Raw genomic sequence first — 25,263 nt, 5'->3', positions numbered from 1 at the left:
TGTTCCTCTTTGACCGTGAGATTAAGCCATGAAAATCTTGCATTAACTTAACAGTTCTTTCAGCTGTATCATTCACTACCCTCAGCGCCGACACCTTCTTTCTGACTTCTTGATACGAAGCATTATTTGACCACATCGCAGGGAATTCGTTAAGAAAACTGGCATCTGTGTTCAGACGATCAAACAAATACTTGCTCTTGACTGAAATGAAGTCGTAAATATTTTTCTCTGAAACAAAAGTCACTAAACTATGATATGAACAAAAACCTCAATACAAAACATAATTTAAACTACTTGATAAACTTACCATACAATTTACCATCAACATTTTCCTTCGATGGGATGTAACGTTTGTCATGGGTTGATAAATTATTTTTTTTGATATTTCAAGCATTTTTATTTTAGTTGATTGATCCACAGCGTCGTCAAACAGCGATAAAATAGATCCTTCATCGGTCAAATACCATAACTGCTTACTGAACAGAAATAAAGCTGCCATTGAGATGTTTTCATCAATTTTTTCTTAAGCCTTCATCGATTTCAAAAAGCACAAGTCCTGGTAAGGTGCTTTAACTGCTATAATACATTGTAACCATGGCTTGACATAGGATGTTACTATGAACAGGCAAACGTCTAAAATTGCCGCCTTATCCTTACCGGTAATTTTAAATTGCGCACAATTTAATGATATTTTCAAGGAATAAAGCGCCTTTGCCATCCATCGAGCATCTGGAGGCCGAATCTTAAATTTTCTCGCTGTATCTCCTCCTAAAACTATCACACAGAGCTCTAAAAACTCTCAATAGTCATCTCCAAGTATTTTTGTTGTCAGTGCAGTACGGTAAAAGTCAAGCAAATCATCAATTTCAGAAGCGGTAAGGTGCAATGTGAGATTTTCTCTGTAGCACTGAATTTTATCGGGATCAACATTTTTACAGTTATCTCGAAACTTTTTGAAGAGTGGTATGTCAGGGCTTGTAGTCACTTGACTGATTTTTACTTCAAACAAAGCTTTAAAAAACCAACTATGGCTATATTTGGTATATATTGACAGTTAAATTCACTTTCCGGTTATTGTAGAACAAAACTTCAAGAACTTGTCCATTAGATGGCAGTTTAGAACCCGATATTTGGTGTTTTACGACTCCTATTAAAAATATACTCTTTTTAGAAGTGCGTAAATCTAACAACATCTTGCCTGAATGAGTGATTTTTGTTTACTAACAAAATAGCAAGTTACTACAAGCTCATCAACACGTTTGCTCGCTGGCGTCTTAATGTACAAGTACTGACATCTTTCGATGCAAGTCGGCACGGGTTGCAGTTGTCCAAAGTAAACGAATTTTTTTTAATAAGTGTTTTGTCATTATTAAAACAAAATTAGAGGGTATGCGTTCAAAAATAACAACTAACAATAAAATAACAATTTTTTTGGGACACCCTAGTGTACATAGATTAATGAAAGTGTTTTGTTTTTGTTTAATTATGAAAATACCATTTTCACAACATAATTTATTTATTTTTCCAGAAAAAGAAGAAAGGAAAAAAGTGAATTATTAAAATCTAATGCTTGTTCTATTATATTTTATACTAAAGTTAGAACTTGGAGGAAATATTTAATCCTCTATGGTTAATACAGTGGTTAGGATACAATAGATTTATGAATACTTTCCTTTAAATAACATGAAATTTGTTTTTGAGTTTATTGTGATTAATTGTTTTAAATTTACATATTACGTTTTCCATTCTTTGCAGTGCCAAAAAATGTGTCATAATTAATTCTAGTAATTGTTATTATTTAATAATAAAAGTCTTTCTTTTTAACTATCATGGTATTTTTTATTGAAAAATTTATGTATAATAATAATTATTTATTTACAATCCTTTGAGTCATTTCATATCCCTTTGGAAATATTTTTTTTTCTTGTTTAAAATAGTACTATTTTTTATTTAAAAATATACAGAAAACAGGCATATTTTAGTAGCACCGTATATCAAATGAAACATTAAAAATAATAAAAGATAAACTTTATTGAAATATTGGTAAATTTTATTAAAATATTGGTAAATTTTATTAAAATATTGGTAAATTTTATTAAAATGTAAAGTTTGGCACACAATCACGGTTATGAAAATATAAGATAAAATACATGGAGAATGTATAACAAAAATATTTAGACACAACTAGTTATAACTCCGAAATCAGCTTTTACAAAAAATGCAAAACCACACCATTATTTCCTCACTCGTGCGGGCCACGAAAACATAATAAAGGCCGAATTAGTGTTCGGCCGAGTCACTCGCTTTGTTACTCGACTGTTACTTTGTTGTCCGAGATACTTATTGTACATCATCACATGTAGAAGAGATTAATTTAAAGTGCTGTGACAAAGGAAAAGAGACAAATTAAGCGAGTTTTACAACGACAAAATCTAAATGTTTGAATTTTTTTCTTTCACTGACTTACTCCGCTGATTGCACAAGTGGAGAGTGAGTGAAGCGCCGAGTTGAGTATGCATTTTGGGAGGGTACTTACACAACTCTTGTCTGGTCTTGCTCCTATCCACTGTCTCGTCTGAATGACTTTCCCAACACTAGGCTGAGTATTGTCCGTACTGATAACATCAGCCGAGCACTGCGCAGGTATAATTCAGGCATAAGTGCTGTGGCGACAACGGTCGAGGAAATATAGTTTTGTGCATACACATAAAAAGTTTATTTCAGAGTTATGTAGTTGTAGTAATTACCCAACAATATTATATTTTTTTCTTCAATTTTATTACCATTCAACAAAAATGCAGCATCGCTTTATTAAAAACTTCTAAAATCACAACCGTTTATAACAATTCTTTATGGCTGTTGAATTATATTAAAGCATTATGATTTTTTTATAAGTAGACACCTGATAAAATGACAGGCATTTGAAACAAAACCTAAAAATAAATAATGTTAAATTTATAATATAAATTTGTGTTGTATAAAAAATGGTTAATTAATAGTTAAAAAAATACTTACATGACTGTTATACAGAAGCAAAATACAATTTTAAGTAAAAATGTTTAGTTTAAAGTTTTTGCATGGCTGTATTGCGATGATCGTGATTCGATCGTGCAGGGTGCATATCCCTCTTAACCTCACCTAACCTAACCTAACCCAACAGATGGGGTATTTGGGTTTGGCCAAATGGCCCTATACAAAAAGAAGAGGAATGCTGTTGTATTAGGTTAGGTTAGGTTAAGGGTATGCATAATGCGAAATGGCTTTGTAATCTACTTGACTGGAGCGAGTGCAGTTCTGCAGAAGTTGGTCCCCGCTGCAGTTTCCAGTGTGAAGATTGCCCTGATGATAGCCAACTCCCAATAGGAGAGCGTATCAGAAAAAGAAGCACATTGCAACTATTTGTATCACAATACCGCCACGCAAAATCTTCTGTTATTTTTTAATTGAATTTTCGTCTGTGTAACAGTCGCAGATAATAGAAACATAGGAGATGGACTATGAAACAATTATTAGTATGAAACCGTGCGCACGAAAGTGTATATTATCCACACATACTGCCGTAAATAAACTATACCCACAGTGGTGCTTTTCCTTTCTCATGTTAGTACCGCACAAGAGTCGCAACTGCTCCCAACCGTCTGGAGCTAGTGAGATAATGGCATCCTCAATTGGGGTATATTGTGAAGCTGAAGGTAGCAGGGAGGGTAAGAAGTTTGGGAAGAGGAAGGTGGGGAAGTATCTGGTTATTCAAATCTGGTCACTCCTGGACTTGACTCCTGACTTTCATTGGCTCCGCCGCTTTGAAAGTATGTTCAGTTTGGTGAAAGCTAGACGGCAGTCGGCACGCTGCCACGTCTATCTCCCTTTGTTTCTATTATCAATGGTAACAGTCATGTATCTAAAAAGATTGGTTTGTAAAGAATGGGTGTCACGTATCAGCGTGGGAGTCAGTGGTAGTCAACTTCTTGTCCTTCTTGTGGCGTTTGAGGGTGGCGGCGCGGGCCTGCAGGATGGGGGAGTTGTTGTTGTTTGTGGTCGGCATGAAGGAGAAGGCTCTTCTGATGCCTTCTGTGTCCTTTTTGTTTGGGGAGAGGACCTGAACAGAAAAGATACAATTCAATTAATAATTTTAATAAGTGTAATAATAATAATAATAATCTGTAATAATAATCTGTAGCACAGACCTTAACCTATTTCGCTAAATTGGGTATAACCGACATTTATTTAGTATAATAACTGCAGTTACGTCATCCGATTTCAGAGAAATACGTTTATGTCCGCGTATGTGTATGTGATTGCCACCAAAAGTTGATAGAATGCATTGTCATCGACAACGAGTTTGTCTGCCAAGTATCAGCTCGATCAGATGTCGGGAAGCGGGTTAATTTCCACTTCCAAGACTTGCATTCATTCATTACCAAAAAAAAAGTAAATTTCAAATAGATGTATTTAAAAAAATAATTTGTTCAAAAAAAGAAAACAGACAATTTTTTTTATCTCCTGAGAAAACGTGTTTTTGTAGACAAGAGGTTGAGTAAGAATTATGTATAACTTACCATCAAGTGTTCTTCTAGAATTTGTTTAGAATTTTCACTTAGTTTTATTTTATTACACGCTAATTTTAATTCATTGTCTAGCCGCTGTTTTTCTGCTTCTAACTGTCTGAGTCGGTGTTCAGCTTCTGTAAACGAAAAATATAACATAATATGAAACATATTTTAATAATATTGATAACTTAAAACTTAGCAAAATAAAATTATTAATGAGAAGTAATTTTCAATTTTTATTGGTATATCTCTTGAAGGTTATACCCATCAATGTAATATATCACTGAAGAAGAAGATAATACTTATAAATCTAAACGAAACATGATACAGAACAAGACACAGAAAAATAAATGATATAAAATAATTAGGTTCCAATGGCTGAGGCATCGTCCCAGTAAGACAGAGAGTTTGGGTTCGATTTCCAGTTGAGATCGTTACCTTTTTATTTTTCTGTGTCTTGTTCTGTTTCAATTCATTATGAAGTAATTTTGATCAGAAACCGATTAATTTCTATTTTCATACCTTTAAGTTGAATCTCTTTGGCTTTCTGGATTTCTTCAAACTGTTTACGTTTAAAAGTTTCCGTGGCCAGCATCTGTCTCTGTTCTTCTTGCAGTCTCTCCAGTTCCTCTCGCTTTTCCCACTCTTCCGTCAGCACCCTACAAAGAAATTGGATAATATCAAATCATTTTTAAGTTCACAGCATTCAACAGTTAACTCGGGCATCAGGAAATTTGCACTACCTTTTCTGTCGGGAATTTTAAAGTTAATACAATTGTTTTCAGCTGGCAAAATTATTTCCATCACGAGATATGGAGCTTTGAAGTATACATTCAACTTCAAAAACAAAGACAGGACACTATATTGTTAGTTCCACATATTTTCCAATAAAAAATAAATATTGTTTAAACATTATTTAAAGAATGTTTACCTTGCTTGCAATGCTCTAACTATTTCCTCATCTTGTTTAGCTTGCGTCTCTTCTGCTAAAAGTCTCTCCAATTTCTGCTGAGCATCTTGCATCTCCAGAATTCTTTTATTATCTTCTTTAGCTGTGATGGCCAGTTCATGGGCCTGGTTCTCTGCCAAAACTCTGGCCTTGACCTCCTCTTGCAATAGTTTCTTTGTCATCTGCATCTCCTGGATGTAGTCATCTCGCCTTTTCTTGTCTTTGCACCGCTTCTCTTTCTGCCCTCTCTGATAGCCTTGATTCCCGCAGGAGTGCTCTATTGCTAGTTGCAGGGCAGACAGCCATTGTAAGCGACTCCTGAAAGGATCAATAAAAGCATTACGTATACTTTAATCATTGAAGACAATATAAGCGAATCTCAAACGAATATTTGAAACTTAAAATCAGAAAAAGATTCGGTCGTATCCAGGAAATGCGAAATTAAATTGCTAATATTGCTTCTGTGATTAAATATTACAATTTGAGGTTTTACTCATTAAGGTCCAAAAAATAAAAAATAAATATTGATCCTAGACATCCTAGAAAAGTCAATAGATGTCGCATATTATACTTAAATACATTTACGTGAGTATCATTTTGGCTATTTGATTGAAAGTATAGAATTATGATCTACGGAAATAATCCGATACTTTTATTATTATGTAATAAGATAAGATGTAAGTAATAAGACTAATAATGTATGTATGCGATGCAAAATATTCAATGTTTCCAATATGCTGTCAAATATTTTAAGCCACGTTTTGGAACCTAGAGACATTCCGAAACATGTAATTAAAAACCCTTATGAACTTCATTAAAAGGACTGGGCTCCTGTCAAAAGAATAAGGTGAACCATGGGAAGTAGCCTTTTAACCAATAATAACAAAAATGTACTTTTAATCCTTCATCCCTCTGCCATCTTATTTCTTAAAGATTCTGTCAGAAAGTCGAAGAATTTGTGTGTATTTCCAATTCTCGATTAAATCCAAATAAATGGGATATTTCTGAATGTATCCGAAAACAAATAGACTCTACGGGTAATATGGTGACCGGGTATGTCATCAAAACGACAATTCAACACACCTACAAAAAGTGATATAAAGTCATGAAAAGTGATGAAACAAAAACTAGGTTAAATAGGTAACTATTAAACCTAGTTTTTGTTTCATCACTTGACTCTATATCACTTTTAAAAGTGTGTTGAATTTTCATTTTTATGAAATATCATGGAACTGGGTAATATGTAGCTGTATGTTCCCAAAACCGAACAAATTAGCCTGGGGAGTTAAGCAATAATAATTAAAGTGATAAATAATATGCAGTTGCAATAGAAAGTAAATAATATTACAAAAATACATTCCAACCACCTAATGATGATGCATACTAATATCAGAGACAGCTTGTAATTTGCTAAGCTTATTTAAATTGCCAAGCCTCAAAGACAACAACACAACAATTCTCAGAATAACGAAACATGATAACATACGCATGCAATGAATTATGAGATCATAATTGTGGAATTTTACTTGTGATCTTGTGTTGCCAGCTCGAAAGATCTTTCTCTTGTGCACAGATGCAGTTTGAGTGGCTTGGTCGTGCCAGCCACTGACTCCACCAGGCAGTGGGGGGTCAGGGCGATGGACCCACTCGGCATCTTCTCCGATGGACCCTTGTAGTAGGTCAGCTCGCATGGTTGTAGGACAAACCAGTACTCCCTCAGTGTCGGAAGAAGGTAGCCTCGTTTGAAAAGATAACCCTGTCAAATAAAAGAAACATTTAGGACGGGTTGTTTCGGAGAATTTGAACAATTCATCAAATTTCAACGTTCATTTACGGGTTCTGTGAAAGTCCTATTCAAATTCTGTTATTATATCATTATAGGCTAGTTGCTTGACAGAACTGAAATAAAAACAGAACTTAAAAATATCTTTCACAGAACTTGAAAATTAACTTTGAAATTTGAAGAATTGTTTAAGTTCTCCGAAACAACCCGTCCTAAGAAATGGTATTCATAATACCCAGATATTATTATGATAGTCTAATAATTGAACACAAAACCATTGTAATGAGGTTCGGAGACGATCAATGTCAATTGTCAATGTGCATTGAAGTGTGATTGAAGGAAATTTAACCGACCCGTCTTAAAGTGTACTTTCACTCCACTAGCGGAAGTCTGCGGAAACATAACCTAAAGTGTGCGGATACAGTGAACTTTGGATTTTTTCATTTTATAACTATGGACCATCGCGATGTAATACAATTATAAGTAAAACAAATCTTGTTCAGCGATGAAACTGCATTCCAAAGGGCTCTACAGATAGAGTGATTAATTAATCTATACTGTCATAAATAAACAAACATAACTTAACAGTGGTTGGTAGAAGGCCATAAAAGAAAGTAGAAGAATGATAAAGGTAGATGAAAAGTAGAAGTAATAAGTTTGAATGCTATATATACCTTTTTAATAACGTCCTTGATAAAAGTCTGATAGATCTCATCAACGGCCTCGATGATTGGCGCCTCATCCACGCTACCGTCACCACAGTACTTGGCCTCCAGCACCGTGATGAAGGTTCTCAGCTGGAAGTCACGTACGGAGCTGCTGAACACCTCCCACTCGTCCAGGGACCATACAAGTCCCAGGGAGCTGACCAGCTGCTCAGCCACGAGGCCCGCTTCTGAGGCTTCTATGGTCACCTGGAATAAAAAAAAAAGACTTAGGCCCTTCTTCTACAGGGATACTCAGGTATCTGATACTCAACAATACAAGTATCTTGCATGGAGGTTCGTATACAGGTTACGTCAGTCTCCACGTCATTATATATGTCGTCGACACTTTTAACATGACTCACTGGTGTCACATTTTGTAAAAATGCGTATGCTTTAGATAGTTTAGATTAATGATAGGGATAATACAGTCATCAAAGGATGACCGAAGAATGATGAAAATGACAGCTACAGTAACTACATTGCCCACTCTCCGATACAACGACTTCACACCATGGGAAATCATTACTTGGGTGATGTTGACATATTCAATACCAACTTGGCAAGTTTTGTGGATCATTTAAAACATTTATTTCATCAATACTCCTAAACACATCATGTTAACCTACAAATAGCTGTAATTTTCTGTTTTTGTTTCTTGTGTTTGTATGACTTGTTGCATAGCTTTTATCAAATGTAATTTTTTTTTTTTGTAACTTTTAAAGTATCTGTCAAATTAAAATTATGTACCTATACTACCAACCATGTAAAAGCCCTCTGGGCGTTAAATAAATAAATAAAAATAAATAACTGTTTGGTTGTGAATGACTTTATGAAAGCATTCTGGTTTTGACATTTCGATAATCCAACAATGATTGGTGGTGCAACAATGAAGTTGTTTACAAAGTGTGTACACAACATGAGTATTGGATACTTACGTATCCCTGTGGAAGAAGGGCCTAAGGGGACATTTCATCAACTCTGAGTAACTGTCGATTAGCACTACTCTTCGAGTAGCGTTTATTACCCTTTCACCTCCGCTGATTAATCTTACCCGTAAATTAAATGTTTGTTTATATTGCCGTGTTTATCCTATGATTAAAGATACTTAACGAGTAGTTACTCAACAATTTACACAGATATGGTGAAATACCCCCTAAACACCTTGATGAGCTGGCCATGTAGAAAGAATGACAGACACCAAAAATCACATCGAGGTATAAGAGGTGTACCACAGTGAAAGCAATTTAAAGGCAGAGAAAGAGATAGACTGACTGTGTGGAAGAAGAATGGAGTTCAATGCAACGTTCTAAAGGTTATGAAGCTAGCTCCAGGTTTTTATAAAAATCCTTAAGTTCAGAGCCAAGTCGCTTTAATGGCATTGGACAATTCAGATTTTCGGCAGTGAAATTGGACGGTTGAGTGATTTCATGATGCCAAAGCTTCGAGAGTTTTTGAAGTTTCAAACAAACAGATTTCATGTTTAGTATGTTGTGTAAATTAGAATGTTATAAAACAATTAGATTGACATTTTGTGTGGGTATTTTGAATCATGGATGTGGTTTTGAGATAAAGCACAGAGATTTTTCTAATAATAATTGAATTCTTCGCAAATTAAATCAACTATATTATTTGTGGTGACATTATAAAATTAAGAAATAAACACACAATTATTTGATGACTAAATATTTTCACAATCTGAAACAAAGGCAAATTTTGAAAGATAGTAAGTTAATCGCAAATGACACATTAAGTTTTCAATAAAATTATGCTTCAATCCATATTCAGATATAGCTAGGGTGAACAATGACAGGATATTCTATAAATATTTAAAATACCTATAGGTTTGCAATGTTTGCATTGGTGCCTTTTATAATGCAGCTATCTGCACGTTTAACAATGCCCAATCAAATAGAAAAATTTATGCTATAGTATTATTCTTTCACAGTAATTTATTACCTATTATCAAAGAGATAATTTACTAATTCATCTAAGTTTGCATGCAATGTTTGTTTCAACCATGATTTCAACATTCCGTAAATAATTACACGATCAAACAATAAAATTACCTCATTAATAATTCATAAAACAGTTATCAAACCACCCGATGTTTAAAGTTTAGTTTGATTGTCCTTAAAAAATGTTTTCGTAATATTCATCTTGAGAATATAAAAAGTAGGTTGTGAGTTTTGACAGGTGGACTTTCGGCGGGAAAACGCACTTTTGAAATTACAGTATTTTTATAATATGCTTTCCTTTCCTAGCGGAAAATTTATCCACATAACTCGAAAATATCATGGCTAGACAGGTTTTTTGACATCTTCAAACGCCATTTACTCAATTGCCAGGTAGCATGGTTTTGTCTCACGGCAGTGCGGACAAGGAAGAGATGGACTCGGTGAACTGCAGACGAGGAAGAGGATCGAAAGGCCTGAGGCAGCCCGAGGGTTCTAATGGCAAGGCGAATTGCGAGGGACAGGAGCAAGTTGGTCCTGAAAATTTTGGAAAGGAGGTCAAATCCCTCTTTGGGATGCAGTGCCGTGATGAGTGACGATGATGACAAATTAAAGCTTCATGTTATTTACTAATATTGTTGTATATACCTGAAAGTTTCCTTCATTCTCTTCATCTGGCACCAAGTCTCCAAGGAGACAGAATATTCTGAAGAGCTGGTAAACGCAGGCCTTGGGGAAGATTGGCCTCTCCCTCTGTAGGAACTGTTTGCGGCAAATCAACCAGCAAACCTAAGCAGGGAAAGAACGAAATTTAGTCAGTATTTTTATTTATTTATTACCTATATAATAATATACTAATACTATACTTATTTCTTAACACACTTTAATCGGGAAGAGTAGTTCTACCCGTTCGGTCGATTGATGCTTAACGTCGGGAAGGGTAGTTCTACCTTCTGCGCCCGCCTCATTTCAATGGCAGAAAAGAAGAAATTATCCGATGTCTTTATATGAATATTATATACCAATCTCTTTGTAAAGGTCCCAACTATACGTACATAATTATCAAATTGTAATGCAAGTCTTTTTTTAATATTTATCTTGGAGTCTTTTGTGTACATCGATATTTCAACTAAAATGACCTATATTATTTAAAACTTGACACTTGATAGGTATTTCATTTGAAGATCAACGAAATAAGTAATTTAGATGACATATTCTGTTATTCTAATAATTCAATTCTTGGAATGAGGGTTTTTATGACCATGAAACCCGAAACAAATCTCTCTATCTCTGTTCCGCACCCACTCAACTCCTAGGTGCGAGCGAGCGCACAGTGTCTGACGCGACTAACAAAAGCAGGTATCGGCAAACACAGTTAGGCGGACCCTAATAAATATTTACAAGACAAGTGCATGTCAGTTTTTAAAACGCAAATTGTCGTACGGTTGTGTTCTGAGGAGATAATATTTATATTAGCTTTTTCAAACCTTTCAAAATGGATTCTGAAAATTACGAAAGTGATGACGAAATCGTTGCAGATAATTTATCTGCCTGTTCTAGTAATTATTTGCCTGAATTCAATAGTGAAAGTGAAGAATCTAGTGGAAGTGAAGAAATTCCTTGTAGGAGAAGAATGTCAGTGATGCCATTACAGTTTAGTGATTCTGAAGAAAGTGATATGGAGCAAGAAGGAGAAGAGTGGTCTCGAATAGATAATCCGCCAAATATCGAATCATTTTTAGGTCATCCTGGTGTTTGCGTAACACCAGCTGATTCCAAAAGTATTATGCAAGTAGTAGAACTATTTATTGGAAATGATTTGTTTGAAATGATGGTAGAAGAAAGCAATCGTTACCATGCTCAAAATGAATCAAGATTCAAACAAACGAACAAATCCATCAAGTGGAAGCCCATAAACATTCCAGATATGAAAAAAATGTTAGGATTGATTCTGCTTATGGGTCAAGTGCAAAAAACTACGAGACAAGATTATTGGTCTTCAGACCAATGTATCGAGACGCCCATATTTTCAAAAACAATGAGCCGTGATCGTTTCAATCAAATTTGGAGATCTTGGCACTTTTCAAATAACCAAAACATTACCGATTCCAGCGACCGCCTTGAAAAAATTCGACCCGTTTTGACATATCTCATCCCAAAATTTAATTCTGTTTACAAGCCTCAAAGGGAGCTTTCTCTAGATGAAAGCATCATACCGTGGCGGGGAAGGCTAGCATTTAAAGTATACAATGCGTCAAAAATAATTAGATATGGTATTCTCGTGCGAATGGTTAGTGAAGCCCCTACGGGATATATTTGCAATTTGGAAATATACTGTGGGCAAGGAAAGCGACTAATAGATACAGTTGAAACATTGCTTAATCCATACCTAAATTTGTGGCATCATGTATATATGGACAATTACTATAATAGCGTTAAAACTAGTGAAGTGTTGTTGAAACATAAAATAAGAACGTGCGGAACAATGCGAATTAATCGAGGTTTTCCCGAATGCCTTAAAAACGTAAAACTCAATCCAGGCCAAAGTATTTTCCGTCGAAAAAATGATGTGTTATTGCAAATTTGGAAATCTAAGAGGGACGTCAGAATGATTTCAACTATACATTCTTCGATCATACTTGAAAGCGGCAATATCGATTGGAAGACGAAACTACGAATCTGGAAACCACAGAGTGTTATTGAGTATAACAAATATATGAAAGGAGTTGATCGTGCAGATCAGTATCTTTCGTATTACTCAATAATAAGAAGAACCAAAAAATGGACTAAGAGAGCTGTGATGTATTTATTGAATTGTGCTCTGTTTAATTCCTACAAAGTTTACAAGGCCTTGAATGCAACCAAAAGACTGACTTATAAACAATTTTTACTTAATGTTGCCAAATATTGGATAATGACCGAGATTTCTGAAACTGATGCAAATTTTGAGGAACCGAGACCATCCACTTCACAATTACAAAGGAAAGTCTTGAAAAAAGATCCTCCAGGGAGATTATCAATGGACACGAAAAAACATAAAGCGATAAAAATTGTCACCGGCGGTAAAAAGAAATATCCCCAGAGACAATGTCGCGTGTGTTCTGCGCACAAAACGAAAGGTCTGACGAGTTATATGTGTCAATTTTGCGACGTCCCTCTTCATAGGGGGGAATGTTTCACTAAGTATCACACCGTATCCAAATATTAGATGAACAATTTTTAGACGTGAACTGAAACTGATTAGATAAAAGTGGTTAGAAACTAAAACCTAATAGTGTATGGTGAAAAACAATAAACAATATTACGTGAGCAATACGAGAAGCATTCTACCGTAAGTGATTATTTTAAATTTCATTTGAAAAAATAACCAATATTATTAGCATGTTCCGATGGTTTTGGTCCGCTGTACCGTGCGAGGAGCAATTGTACACGTGGTATTTCAATGGGTAATAATGTGTTACTTTGACGATACTAGAGAAGTGGCAATTGTTTTTGTTTTTATAATGATTTGGGCTTGGTGAAAATATAATAATTTGTAATTTTATTAAATTGAAACCTAGTTTATACTTAAAAAATTGAGCCCTAATGACACAACAATGACTTTGTTTTCGATTTATTATGTTGCATTAGAAATAATACTTGGTTTTCGGCTAGAAATTTTATAGCTTGGGTATGCTGAGTTAGTATGTAGAAAATTTTATTGAAATATTTCCATTATTTAAGAAGATATAGCGATTTAAAACAAATTACACAAATTCGCGCGGGACCTTTATTTTCGCCCGTTTTCAGCGGTCAGCCGGCGAAAAAATAACCCGATCAAAGTGTGATAATAATAGATTTAAAAATACAGATAGATCTTTAAACTAATTACAAAAAGTGTAATCTTTCAAAGTAGCTGGACAAGCTTAAATACGACGATTCAACTTTCTACGGCAACTTACTACAGGGTTTTCCAATAAGAGGTGTTATTTTGAATAGCCCGCTATTTCGGTAGATGTTACTTTTGAATCTGTCATTTTTTGACATTTGACAAGCAGAAACTACGCCATTAATAAAAATGGAACGATACACGCTTCAACAACGCATTGAAATTATTAAAATTCACTTGAGTGAATCAAATGCAAATCATCTTGAGTGATGAGGTCCATTTCCACCTCGATGGTTTCGTCAACAAGCAAAATTGTGGCATCTGGGGCTCGGAAAACCCAAGAGTTATTGTTGAAAAGCCTCTGTATCCTCAACGTGTGACTGTTTGGTGCGGTTTATGGTCCGGCGGAGTCATTGGACTTTACTTTTTCTAAAATGAGGCTGGAGAAACAGTTACGGTGAATGGATTGCGCTATCGAGAGATGATTAATGATTTTTTATGGCCGGAGTTGGATGGTATTGATCTGGACAACGTTTACTTTCAACAAAACGGCGCAACGTGCCACACAAGCAACGAAACCATTGATCTTTTACGGGAAAAGTTTATTTGCATATCAAAATAACACCTCTTATTAGTATATTATACTTATTTCTTAATAATAGATTTAAAAATACAGATAGATCTTAATTACAAAAAGTGTAATTTTTCAAAGTAGCTGGACAAGATTAAATACGACGATTCAACTTTATTACTACAAAAGACAACTATCTATGTCGGGTGATATGGTAAAAGATGCATTCAAGCTCAATTTTTAGCCAATTAAAGTTTCAAAATTTCATGTGTTTTCACAGTTTTGGTCACGTTTTTTTGGTTGTTTGACGTACCTATTCGTAAAGCTTATCCAGCGATTCTGAAAGTTTACCACAAAAAGTATAAACCTATCAAAATTTATACATTTTAAACTACCCAACCTAATAGAGAAATCAATTTTCGAGTTTAAATTGCAGAGTAGCGCCATTATAGTTTTAAGGTTAAGGTACAACAATAAAAATATAAAGTAAATACATAATAATAAACATAAATAGCATACTATTATGTCGTACCTCGTGACAGTAACCATATATAAATAAAAGAAAAATATAAATAAAAGTAAGAGCATAAATATAGTATAGTAATATATAAATAAAAGAAAAATATAAATAAAAGTAAGAGCATAAATATAGTTTTTAGATATAAATTTAATCGTAATAAATTAACTTGGATTTGTATAATTCACGACACAGAGAGCGTTTATACACGGTGTCCGGAAACGTATGGTATATGTGGAAAACTTGTAAACATATATATTAGTTAAATCTATTTTACATTTTTTGGAATCGATTTTGCGGTAAGTATATTTTATTTCTGATTTGAGCTTTCGTTTTCGAGTGTTTCAAGTTTTGTAATCAAATTAAAAATATTCGGTCCCTACGAGGTTGCTATCAGCTTGTTTACTATCCTTGTTGTATTTTAAAATGCTTCGAAGCATACACGGCTACAATAGTTTTTAAGCCCTATACAAAATCTAAATATTCCGTTCGAAAATATAAGGTTTTTTTGGGTTCTCTACGTGAAGTAGATACTTCTTTCTGGATACCGTTTGTAGGCACATATGATAATAATAATAGTAGTATAAGATAAGTATCAAGTATATCTAAATTTAGAGAGAAAATCGTAAAATATGAAAAATCAAATAAGTAGATTGAGTATCTACCTTATAAAAACGGGTGTTGAATAAAATCAATAAAATTATAATAGTTAACTCCTCCGGCGTTTTAGGATCAAATATGACCGGGCGTCCATATTTAAAAAAAGTACCTACTAGCTGACGTGTAGGTATAGGTCTCGCAAGTTAAGTTGGCTTCATCACAGTACTCACACAGATGCAAAACTTACATACAGCGTGTTTCGATTTAAGATTGAAAAAAAAACAATTGATGATTATTTCACAATTGAGAACTCTAAGGACGGGTTGTTTCGGAGAATTTGAACAATTCATCAAATTTCAACGTTCATTTTGGGGTTCTGTGAAAGACTTATTCAAGTTCTGTTTTTATATCATTGTAGGCTAGTTGCTTGACAAAACTGAAATAAAAACAGAACTTGAAAAAATCTTTTACGGAACTTGAAAATGAACGTTGAAATTTGATGAATTGTTCAGATTCTCCGAAACAACCCGTCCTAAGCCAAAGCGTGTTGAAGTCGGTCACATAAAACTTATTTTGTTTTACGACATCGTTATTGAAATATTGAAGTTTATCATTTTTTTTTCTAAACTAATGTGATAATTTTCAGGATTGAATTCAAATGGGTAGGTATTCTTAAAAAAGACAATGGTATTGCTAACAATTCTTAGTCATTTATGTAAGAATGCTGTACATAACAAACTTCCATCGATAATGACCCTAATTCACGGAAATTACGGCAATTGGAATTTATACCTAATTGTTTTTCGGGGAATAATTATTATTCTGACCAGAAATATTTATTTTACAAAGCATGTTTAATGTTAATTTGATATATTTCCTAGAAGTATAATTAACCCACATTTCCAAAATTTTATCGTTTCCTAGAATATTTATTTATCTATTTTAACGAAGGGATGGTTTCTTTATGTCTTTGAAAGAATCGCAAAGATGTGATTTTTTTTACAGGGTCATTTCGGAAAACATCAATAATTGCATTCAGAGTGAATGAGTGGTTTCTTCAGTGAGATCATAAGTAGGAGATTCTTTCCATACCATTTTTTAGAGAACATTTATAATTGTATAATTAGAATGTACACATTTATAAATCAATATATTTATGACATATGAGTTCCCAATGTTTATATGACTAGATATTTAATTTTAAATAAAGTACTATAATTTTTAGAATTTCTTAAGTAGTAGATTTTACACATTTATAAACCAAGTATATGACAAATGATTTTTTTTCAAGCTCGTTTTGGAGAACATTAATTTGTTAGTTGTTTCCTTATTTATTTTGTTTTGCGCCTAGAGGGCTTTTACATAAATAATAAAGGCAGTACATATTAACATGATAAAATACTTTAACATGAGAAAAAAATAGTATAAATAAAGTTATGATGGAGATAAAAAGTATATAAATGAAATGAAAATATAAGCAACAAAATTTTTAAGAACAGTGAGATAATATCAATAATTTACGATAAAAATTATCCCACTGGACCTTTAGCACATTAGTCAGAATCATCTAAAAGTTCACCTATACCACTTATTTCCCCACTGATTGAAGATCCCAAAGATGATCCAACGGAGGTATCTTCATCTGATTCCCCAAGATGTATTGTGAATTCATCAGTGTATGTATCGATCTTGGGTTCTAATTTTTCGTATTTATCCTCTTGTTCTTGTTCCTTGTGTACTATGAATGTATGTTTCATCAGAATACACAATTGGTTGTCCGTCATTCCTATATTCTTCTAATTTAGTGAGATATGTGGTACGTTTAAGTCGGATATCATTTTTTTAAATAAGCAACTTTCGGTTTGTTTCTGTTTTTCTCCATCGAAAACCCAAATTGTGAACAACTTTCCTTAACGTAGTTATACACCCTGCGTAGTCGATGTCCCCTTTCAGAACTCTATGAATCTTTTTCATCGTTGGCAAAGACTTATGAACTAAATGAAAATCATACACACATCTTCTAATAACTTCCTTATCGAAATCATCTACATCTGATTTGGTTGATAGTCTGCGTCGTTTCTTCCCTGGTGTGCTGAAGGTTGGTCGTTGAGTTGACGATGATGACGGTTGTGTTTCTGCTTCCTTTGCCACTCCAGTTACGATACGTCGAATACTAGTCTGCGATACTCCAGTTGCCTTAGACGTCAAATCATATACGTCAGTCATGCTTAAAAATTGACCACCGTTTTTTATATTATGCATAAAATAATTAAACACGCGGAATAAAATTTCACGACTTTGTCCATTCAGTGATTTGCCACGTCCCGTTTTGTAACAGGACTCCATGATGTCGTAATAAATATTCACTTGCACACTTTAAAAACACTCTGTAAATCTACTAATTCGAATTAAAAATGATGAAAACTATTTATTATTTCAAATTCAAAAATTGGTAATTATTTCACTTGCGATATGTAGGTGCACGTATGTTTAAATCAAATTACGAACTGAATGAATAGGACACCCCGTAAGTATACCCCGTAACGGTATTGTTAAAACTTGCCTCTCTTCTAACTAGTTACAATAAGTGAGCGTAAGCAAGACAGAGAGCCTTATCGCGTTAGTGGGCGGCGCTTGAAGTTCACACAGATAGACCAATACATCAATTCTAAGCATTTTTATTGCTTCCTTCTTTCGTTGCGTTACCTATACCTGGCGTTGCTGGGGGTTATCCTTAGGAGATAGACATATAACATTATGGACTTTTCTGTAGGAGTTTTTAAGATATATAATTCCGTAGTACATTATTTTTATGTATCTCATAAGGTTTAGCCAGCGTTAGCAATGTAAGCGCCCGATAATTTTTTTTTACGACTTGATTACAAAACATTGACTTTTATCTACTTTCTATAAATATAATATTCACGTATTATATGTATATACAGAGTGTATCGGCACGTACCCGACAAACTTTAACCAGCTATTCCTTAGCACATTTGGAGTAAAAAATGTTATGGGCACTTTGCTGTCCGGTAACATTTTTTTTAATAAAAAATTTAGTATTCATATTTTCACCACATGTCACCACTGTTTTATCCTTTGTCAAAGTTTGAAAACCCACCTGGCAATATTTTATTCGAGTTTCGTTGAATAATATACGTACGTACCTACATTAGCGCGCTTTTACGATCACAACGAAATGGCATGGCACCATTCGTCTCATTTTTTATGAAAGAGCGAACACGCTTTTTGACACACTTGCTAATAACAGCTGTTGAACACGAGAAACAATGCCAATGACAATGACGGAGAGTGGATTTTTTTTTTCATTTTTTGTTTTTAATTGAAAAAAAAATGTTACCGTGAATGAAAAAAATGTTTAGTGCCCATAACATTTTTTACTCCTAATGTGCTAAGGAAAAGCTGGTTAAAGTTTGTCGGGTACGTGCCGATACACCCTGTATATATAAACTTTCTGGGAGAAATTCTCTAAGTGATAGTGAAAACCCTATCAAACTCCGTTGTATAATTTAGAAGAACTAAGCGCACAAACAGACAGACGCGGATAGTGACTTTCTTTTGTACTATTTAGAGATTTTTTTAGCTTTTTTCCATCATGCAGAAATACGTAATTTTTTTGACGTTAGAAAGATAAAAGATTGTCTAAAATATTTATACTGGATGTCATTAATAAAATCCTAAAAATAGCCAAAATGTATTTTTTCATATTTCGCGCCGCAATCGTAACAATCGGTTTATCTTTAAAAATAATTTCTTATTTTTTACCACCGAGATAAAAGTGAAGTTACAGTTTTCTTAAAAATTCCCCAAAAAAACGAATGTGTTTTCGAAATATCGAGTTTTCTCAATTTTTCTACGATTTGTATAAAGAATTAAGTAAAAATGTGGTTAGCATTTTTGAAAACATTTTTCATGTTTGATATTAAAATTTTATTATTTAAAAATAGTAATGTTCACTTTAAATACGTACAACGGAAAGATAATTTTATCTAGTTTCTAAAATAATATTTTTTAAGGCGATGCCAATACGTAGTAATGCAAAATCATGTGTTTTTGGTTTGAAAATTTGGTCGCCTAGAATTGTTTCAGATGCTTTAATTAAATACTGCGAGTAGAATACATCTTGGCCTTTGAAATGATCGAGTATTTTTTAGATAAGTTTTTTTATAAGCCCAGAAAAAAATAATGTAAAGGCCTATGAAAACTGCTTTAAAGTTCAATATCTCCTACTTACGTACCCATTTTCGGTTATGATTTTATTGTATAATGTGGCAAATTAAGTTATTTATAAAATTATCGAGAAAAAATTAAATATTTATGCCTGAACATCCACAAAATAAAATAAAAGGCACTTTGTGGCCATGTTTTTTTCTTGCATAAATCAAAACAGGCGGATGACGTTATGCGGGAATTTAAACCTTATCGCCATCTACCTAAGGGTTGTTATTGATAGCGGCTCAAGGAAGTTGAGTGAAAAATATTTTGACTTATAAAAAATATGTTCATGTAGATCAAAAAATATCGATTCTAAATATATAAATATATTTCTATATTATTATTCTTAGAATTAGTTAAACGTTCTTGAAAAAGCATTCAATAGCAATAGACTGTATACGAAAGAATTCTGACGTCACATGTGTCGTGACTTGTACGTACAACGGATCACCTATGGTGCATCTCTTTCTATTACATGAGAGATGGTCGGTTTAGATGAGAGAGGTGTATAGTAGCCCGGAGTGAAAGAGGTCGAAAAAAAATTTTCTTCGAATTTCAAAAACCCTATATCATTTAATGTTGCTGTAGGTAAATAGCTGTTGAAAAATATTTTTTATTTTTTTTTTACATATGATCTTCAGGTGGCGCAGAGGACCTGAAATTTTGAAAAAATGATCGTTTCTAGAAATTTTTTAAAAATTTAAAACAAAATTATTATCATATTTAACTTTATTATTTGCATTAAAATATAAGGAACATTAAGAATTTATATATTTTTTAATCATTTCAGCCTTCAATCGTGTCATATGCGTATGGGGTAGCTACCTGAATTCTAGAGGAAAAGTGTAATTTTGTTTCGAATTTCGGCATTTCTTTTCTCGATTTTATTCTTGCTCGAATATATCCATCGCGTGCTGTACTTCCGCAAACAGCCAAGCTAGCTTTAGTGACCAGCTTCACACCTCTCTCCACAACCTGTGTGTGACAGGGAAAATTTTCAATCAGGATATTTATATCTTCGCTCATAATTTTGTCCCATAATTCACTGTCACCGTATTTTTTTGTGAATTGTGGCTCGAATATTTTTTCTGTCTTCCAGTTTATCAAATCATAATAATCGTTGGCTTCGAAGTTTAGTTTTGGAGTCAAGAATGTCCTTACTTTTTTCTCCTTTGCATTTTGTCGGGCTTTAAGAATTCTTCTAACTGCTAATTCTTTTATATGCTGTCTTTCGTCTTGTAGCATCGCTAATAAAATATTTTCAGAATGAGCGAAGAAAGAGTTCCGCTCGATTATTCGAAAAACGATTGTTTTCAGCTCATATTTTAAATAGGAGCATCTTTTCATCATACTAAAGACATGTTTCGGACCATCTTTACAAGACGGTTTTGTTTTTATGGTGAACCATATTGGCGCATACACTTTTATCACAAACGTAGCAATCTCAACCAGACTATGAGTTGGAAACTTTGTTTGCACAGGTTAGCCAACGAGAGTGTGCCAGCTTTCTTGGTTGCTTATTAGCCAAATCAGTTTTTACGCTGCCTTGTGTTACAGCTTGACAAATTTCATACAGATATTTTTGATCATTGCTTAGAATTTTCACGTCGATATCGGGTAAGACTGTCGTAATTTTATCAAATTTCACCACAAGGAGGTCTTCACAGTGCTGTAACATCTTGCCAATGACTCTTACGAACGTATTGGGACCTGAAGTACTGCCATCCAAAGTATTAAAAAGATGATGCAGTGGTAATTCGTTGGCATGCAACAAACATATAAACCAGTGTAATGGTCTATTTAAATGTCTTTCAATCAATGCGATTGCTCCATTTTTGAAGCCCATGTTTACAGCCGTTCCATCGCATCCAATGGCTACAATGGTTGATAAATCTCCGAAGTGCAAATTTAAAAATTCTACAATTGAATCCTTAACAGAATTAGCGGTTCCAGAAGGAGGCGCGACGTGGCCAATGTACTGAGAATATGGCACGGAGAGCAAAACAATATGTTCTTTAGTAATGGTTCTCCTGTGGTACTTGTTATCATGTTTTTCCTGCACAATGGTCTTGTCTTTCCGACCATCAAAATATAACCCACTTATTTTACCGTCAGAACTCCCGAAGCTCGAAATCTGCCTTCTTTGCAACTCTTCTCGAACTTTTCGGCGCTCGCGTCGTAATTTACTTCTATCTATTACTTTTGAGAAATCTTTTTTAGAAATAAAACCAATATCTTGAAGAACTGCACTGGCGATGGTTGAGGCTGATCTGTCGGAGACACCAGTCCTGTCACAGGCAGTGGCAAGATTTTTTAATCGATGCCTCATCTGATTTGTTTGTGATTTCGATGTGGATGGCGTGAAGTATGCCGGAAAAAGTGTATTAAAGTCTGGATCTTGATTGCTGTTTGATGATCTTACACTATCATCCGAGGTCTCTGAAGTCTCTGGTGAGGGGCTCAGAGGTTTCTCAACAGTCTGTTTTTGAAGTAATTTATTTTGCCTCATCAGTCGTAATTGCCTACGCTCTAAAGCATTGGTTACCACTATATCTTTTGAGCCGATATACATTTTACGGCTACTTCTCTGATCTTGTAGGAATTCTAGCTTCTTGGGTATTTTCACTAAAAAATTACAAAAATCGACACAAATGCACTTGCAAACAGCAATATCAAAGAGTTTTTTTGTTGCATCTTCATAAAATTCAGTTTTCTTTTTAGGTACTCGACATTTCTTTAAGCATTTGTACTTGTGATAATACCGGGTTGGTTTAGTTACGATTTGACGTTCAGTTACAATAGGAATAGACGCTTTATTCCATAACGTAATTATATCAATTGCAATTATTTCACATATATCTTTCACAGAAGGATCGTTTCCATTTGATAACCACTGAAAGTCATTTCTAATCCACAAATAATACTTTATTACATCCGAAAAAGTTGGCAACACATTGTCTTTTAATTTTTCTGGGCCACCAAACATAGAACGCATTGAATTTTTTCTTGTTTTAGGCATATTACAAAGAAATCACAATCAAGTTTTCGCAGCTGTTCCAACGAACGTGCACTCCGCGCTAATGTCTGTTAATTACTGATTGACTGCAGCTGTTGTTACGCAAAATAGTGTCAAAGGGTGGGGGGAAGAGGGGTAAGTTAGATGGCTAAAACAAAAATACATTTTGTGACGTTTAAGCTGGATTAGATGATGTGCTTGTTTACTAACAAAATCTGAAAAAACACAATTTTTTGTAGAACTTTAGGGTCAGTGCGCCACCTGAAGATGAAGTTGGAATTTGATGATATTTTGTGTACTTTATAGGGTACTACCAAGGCACCCATTGGTAATATAGGAAACACGAAATTTGAAAAAAAAAATTTTCACTCCGCCCTAGTGTATAGGCCAAACGTTTATTTGGGTATGTCAAATATATGTACGTATTTGTTGTTATTATTACATGAAATGGATTTCTAAAGATACATATTCGTATAGTGATTTATAATAATATGTTGTTTATTGCATAACTTAGAAGTTTTTATTATTATACATGTCCAGAGATGTGCTTTATTTCAAATAAATCCATTTCAAATGGAAGTGCAAAATGCAAAATGGGTATTTTCCATTTTGCATTTTAAATGCTTTTCTAAAAACCATTTTGCATTTTGCATTTTAAATGCTTTTCTCAATGCATTTTCCATTTTAAATGCTTTTTTGCAACATTCTTCCTACTATCTCCACTCATTTTTTTTCACAAGCCCCAAATATCAGTCGGTCCTCAACCTCGCTTTAGAGATAATTTACATTTGTCACCATAAATATTGTCACGTTGCTCCCTGGTAGGAGCCCCGGCAATTGAGTGATACCATTACAAAAAATACTGATTCAAATACTGAACATGGGGCCATGAAGCTGTAATATTAAATGTTGGATAGCAGTTTCTATGTTTTTACGTTGGCAACATTAGTCCCGCGCAAATTTTTTGTGGTTTCATAACCTGTAGTCGTGGTGTTTTTGGATTTACCATCATGTAATATGTTTGTTCTACATTGATGTCCATTATTAAATGACAAAATTGTTTAAAAATTCTATAAATATATAAATAAGTAATCCTATTTTTTGTTCAATATTCATTAAATGATGAAAATTTAATTTGTGTTAATAAAATTATTGGTCTAGGCATTATGTTCGACAGTAAACTCACCTTTGTATGTCATATTAATAATATTATCAACAAGGCCCTAAAGACTCTTGGCTTTGTTTTGAGAGCTGCAAAAGATTTCAATAATGTAGGAACATTTATTATGTTATATAAAACCCTTGTCAGATGCCAACTTGAGTATAACTCTACGTTATGGTCTCCATTTTTTAATATTCATTCAGATAACATTGAAAAGATTCAACGGAAGTTTCTAAGGTTTATAAATTATAAATTGCATATTCCTTTACAAAACATAAATTACAATTACCTCTTGGATAAAATGTCTCTATTGAAACTTTCAGAAAGAAGAATAAGCACAGATTTAATACTGTTACTATATTTGAAAACTAATCAGTATAAATGTTGTATATTCTATCACTTTTATTCTTCTAGACACAAATAGACCTATGTACCCATATAACTTCTCCGCTTCTACTATTTTGTTTTGTTGAATCTTTATAATCTTTATAATCTTATAATCTTCTTTAGAATCTTTATAATATATTTTTAATCTTTAATTCAATTATATGTGTGAGGATTAATTTTTGCCATTATGTTTACATTCTTCTTATTATTTTTTAAGTGTTTACTCTGATACAAAATGCTTGTATTTTTTTTAATAAAAGCCCACTAGGGCGTGTAATAAATAAATAAATAAATAAATAAATAAATAATTATTTTAATTGTTTGACCTGAGAAACCATTTTGCATTTTGAAAATAGGTATTTTGCATTTTGCATTTGAAATGCTTTTCTAACAACCATTTTGCATTTTGCATTTTCAAATGGAAAATTTTTGACCCATTTCCATTTTGCATTTCAAATGGTTTTGGGTACCCATTTTGCATATCTCTGTACATGTCACATAACATGTGATACACTTCAGGCCGCCGGCCGCCCAGAAAAGTCTCACAGTGAACTGGGCTGTAAACCGTTATTTTACTTTTGGTCTTTACTTTTCTGCGCGGTGGTCCTGAATTCGCGCGGGGCACCTCAACAAATATCGACGGGAATACCGTACCGGGCGGGAAAAGCAAATATTCTAACTTAAAATATTAATTTAACTATGAAATCTTAATCAATTTTCTTTTTTTTAATAACATCAATTCTAATAGACGGTTAACATTGGTAAAAAAAATACTGGAATTCCTTGTTGAAGAATTAAATTTTTTTCCATACAAAATGCTTAAGCGACGTGGTTTTCACAGTTCTAATGACGTCACACCACACCCCGCCTCTTACCGCTCGGATTCCGCTCGTTTTGGCGGGCTTAATAAAATTTAAACTTTGAGAATTAATTTAATTATGAAAACAAACTTTAAAAAAAATACCAGT

The 25,263-nt window shown here is 33.7% G+C and overlaps 1 protein-coding gene across 1 annotated transcript in view; it reads right to left on the bottom strand.

Moving 5' to 3' along the window:
* Positions 1–1,457: 1,457 nt before the first annotated feature.
* LOC149420668 (differentially expressed in FDCP 6-like) overlaps positions 1,458–25,263 on the bottom strand; it is a 30,861-nt gene continuing 7,055 nt past the window's right edge. The window contains exons 3-9 of the mRNA XM_089636262.1: positions 10,587–10,727; positions 7,954–8,193; positions 7,023–7,252; positions 5,479–5,814; positions 5,070–5,206; positions 4,557–4,681; positions 1,458–4,096 (exon numbers count right to left, since the gene is read on the bottom strand). Of these exons, the coding sequence (XP_089492388.1) occupies positions 3,929–4,096; positions 4,557–4,681; positions 5,070–5,206; positions 5,479–5,814; positions 7,023–7,252; positions 7,954–8,193; positions 10,587–10,727 (1,377 nt within the window). The 3' untranslated portion in view covers positions 1,458–3,928. The remainder of the gene's footprint in view (positions 4,097–4,556; positions 4,682–5,069; positions 5,207–5,478; positions 5,815–7,022; positions 7,253–7,953; positions 8,194–10,586; positions 10,728–25,263) is intronic.

The sequence above is a fragment of the Hesperophylax consimilis genome, chromosome 10, assembly GCF_061612785.1.
Source record: "Hesperophylax consimilis isolate HC1 chromosome 10, BYU_Hcon_1.0, whole genome shotgun sequence".
NCBI classification, from domain to species: domain Eukaryota; kingdom Metazoa; phylum Arthropoda; class Insecta; order Trichoptera; family Limnephilidae; genus Hesperophylax; species Hesperophylax consimilis.
This window is presented reverse-complemented; position numbering and strand designations above follow the sequence as displayed.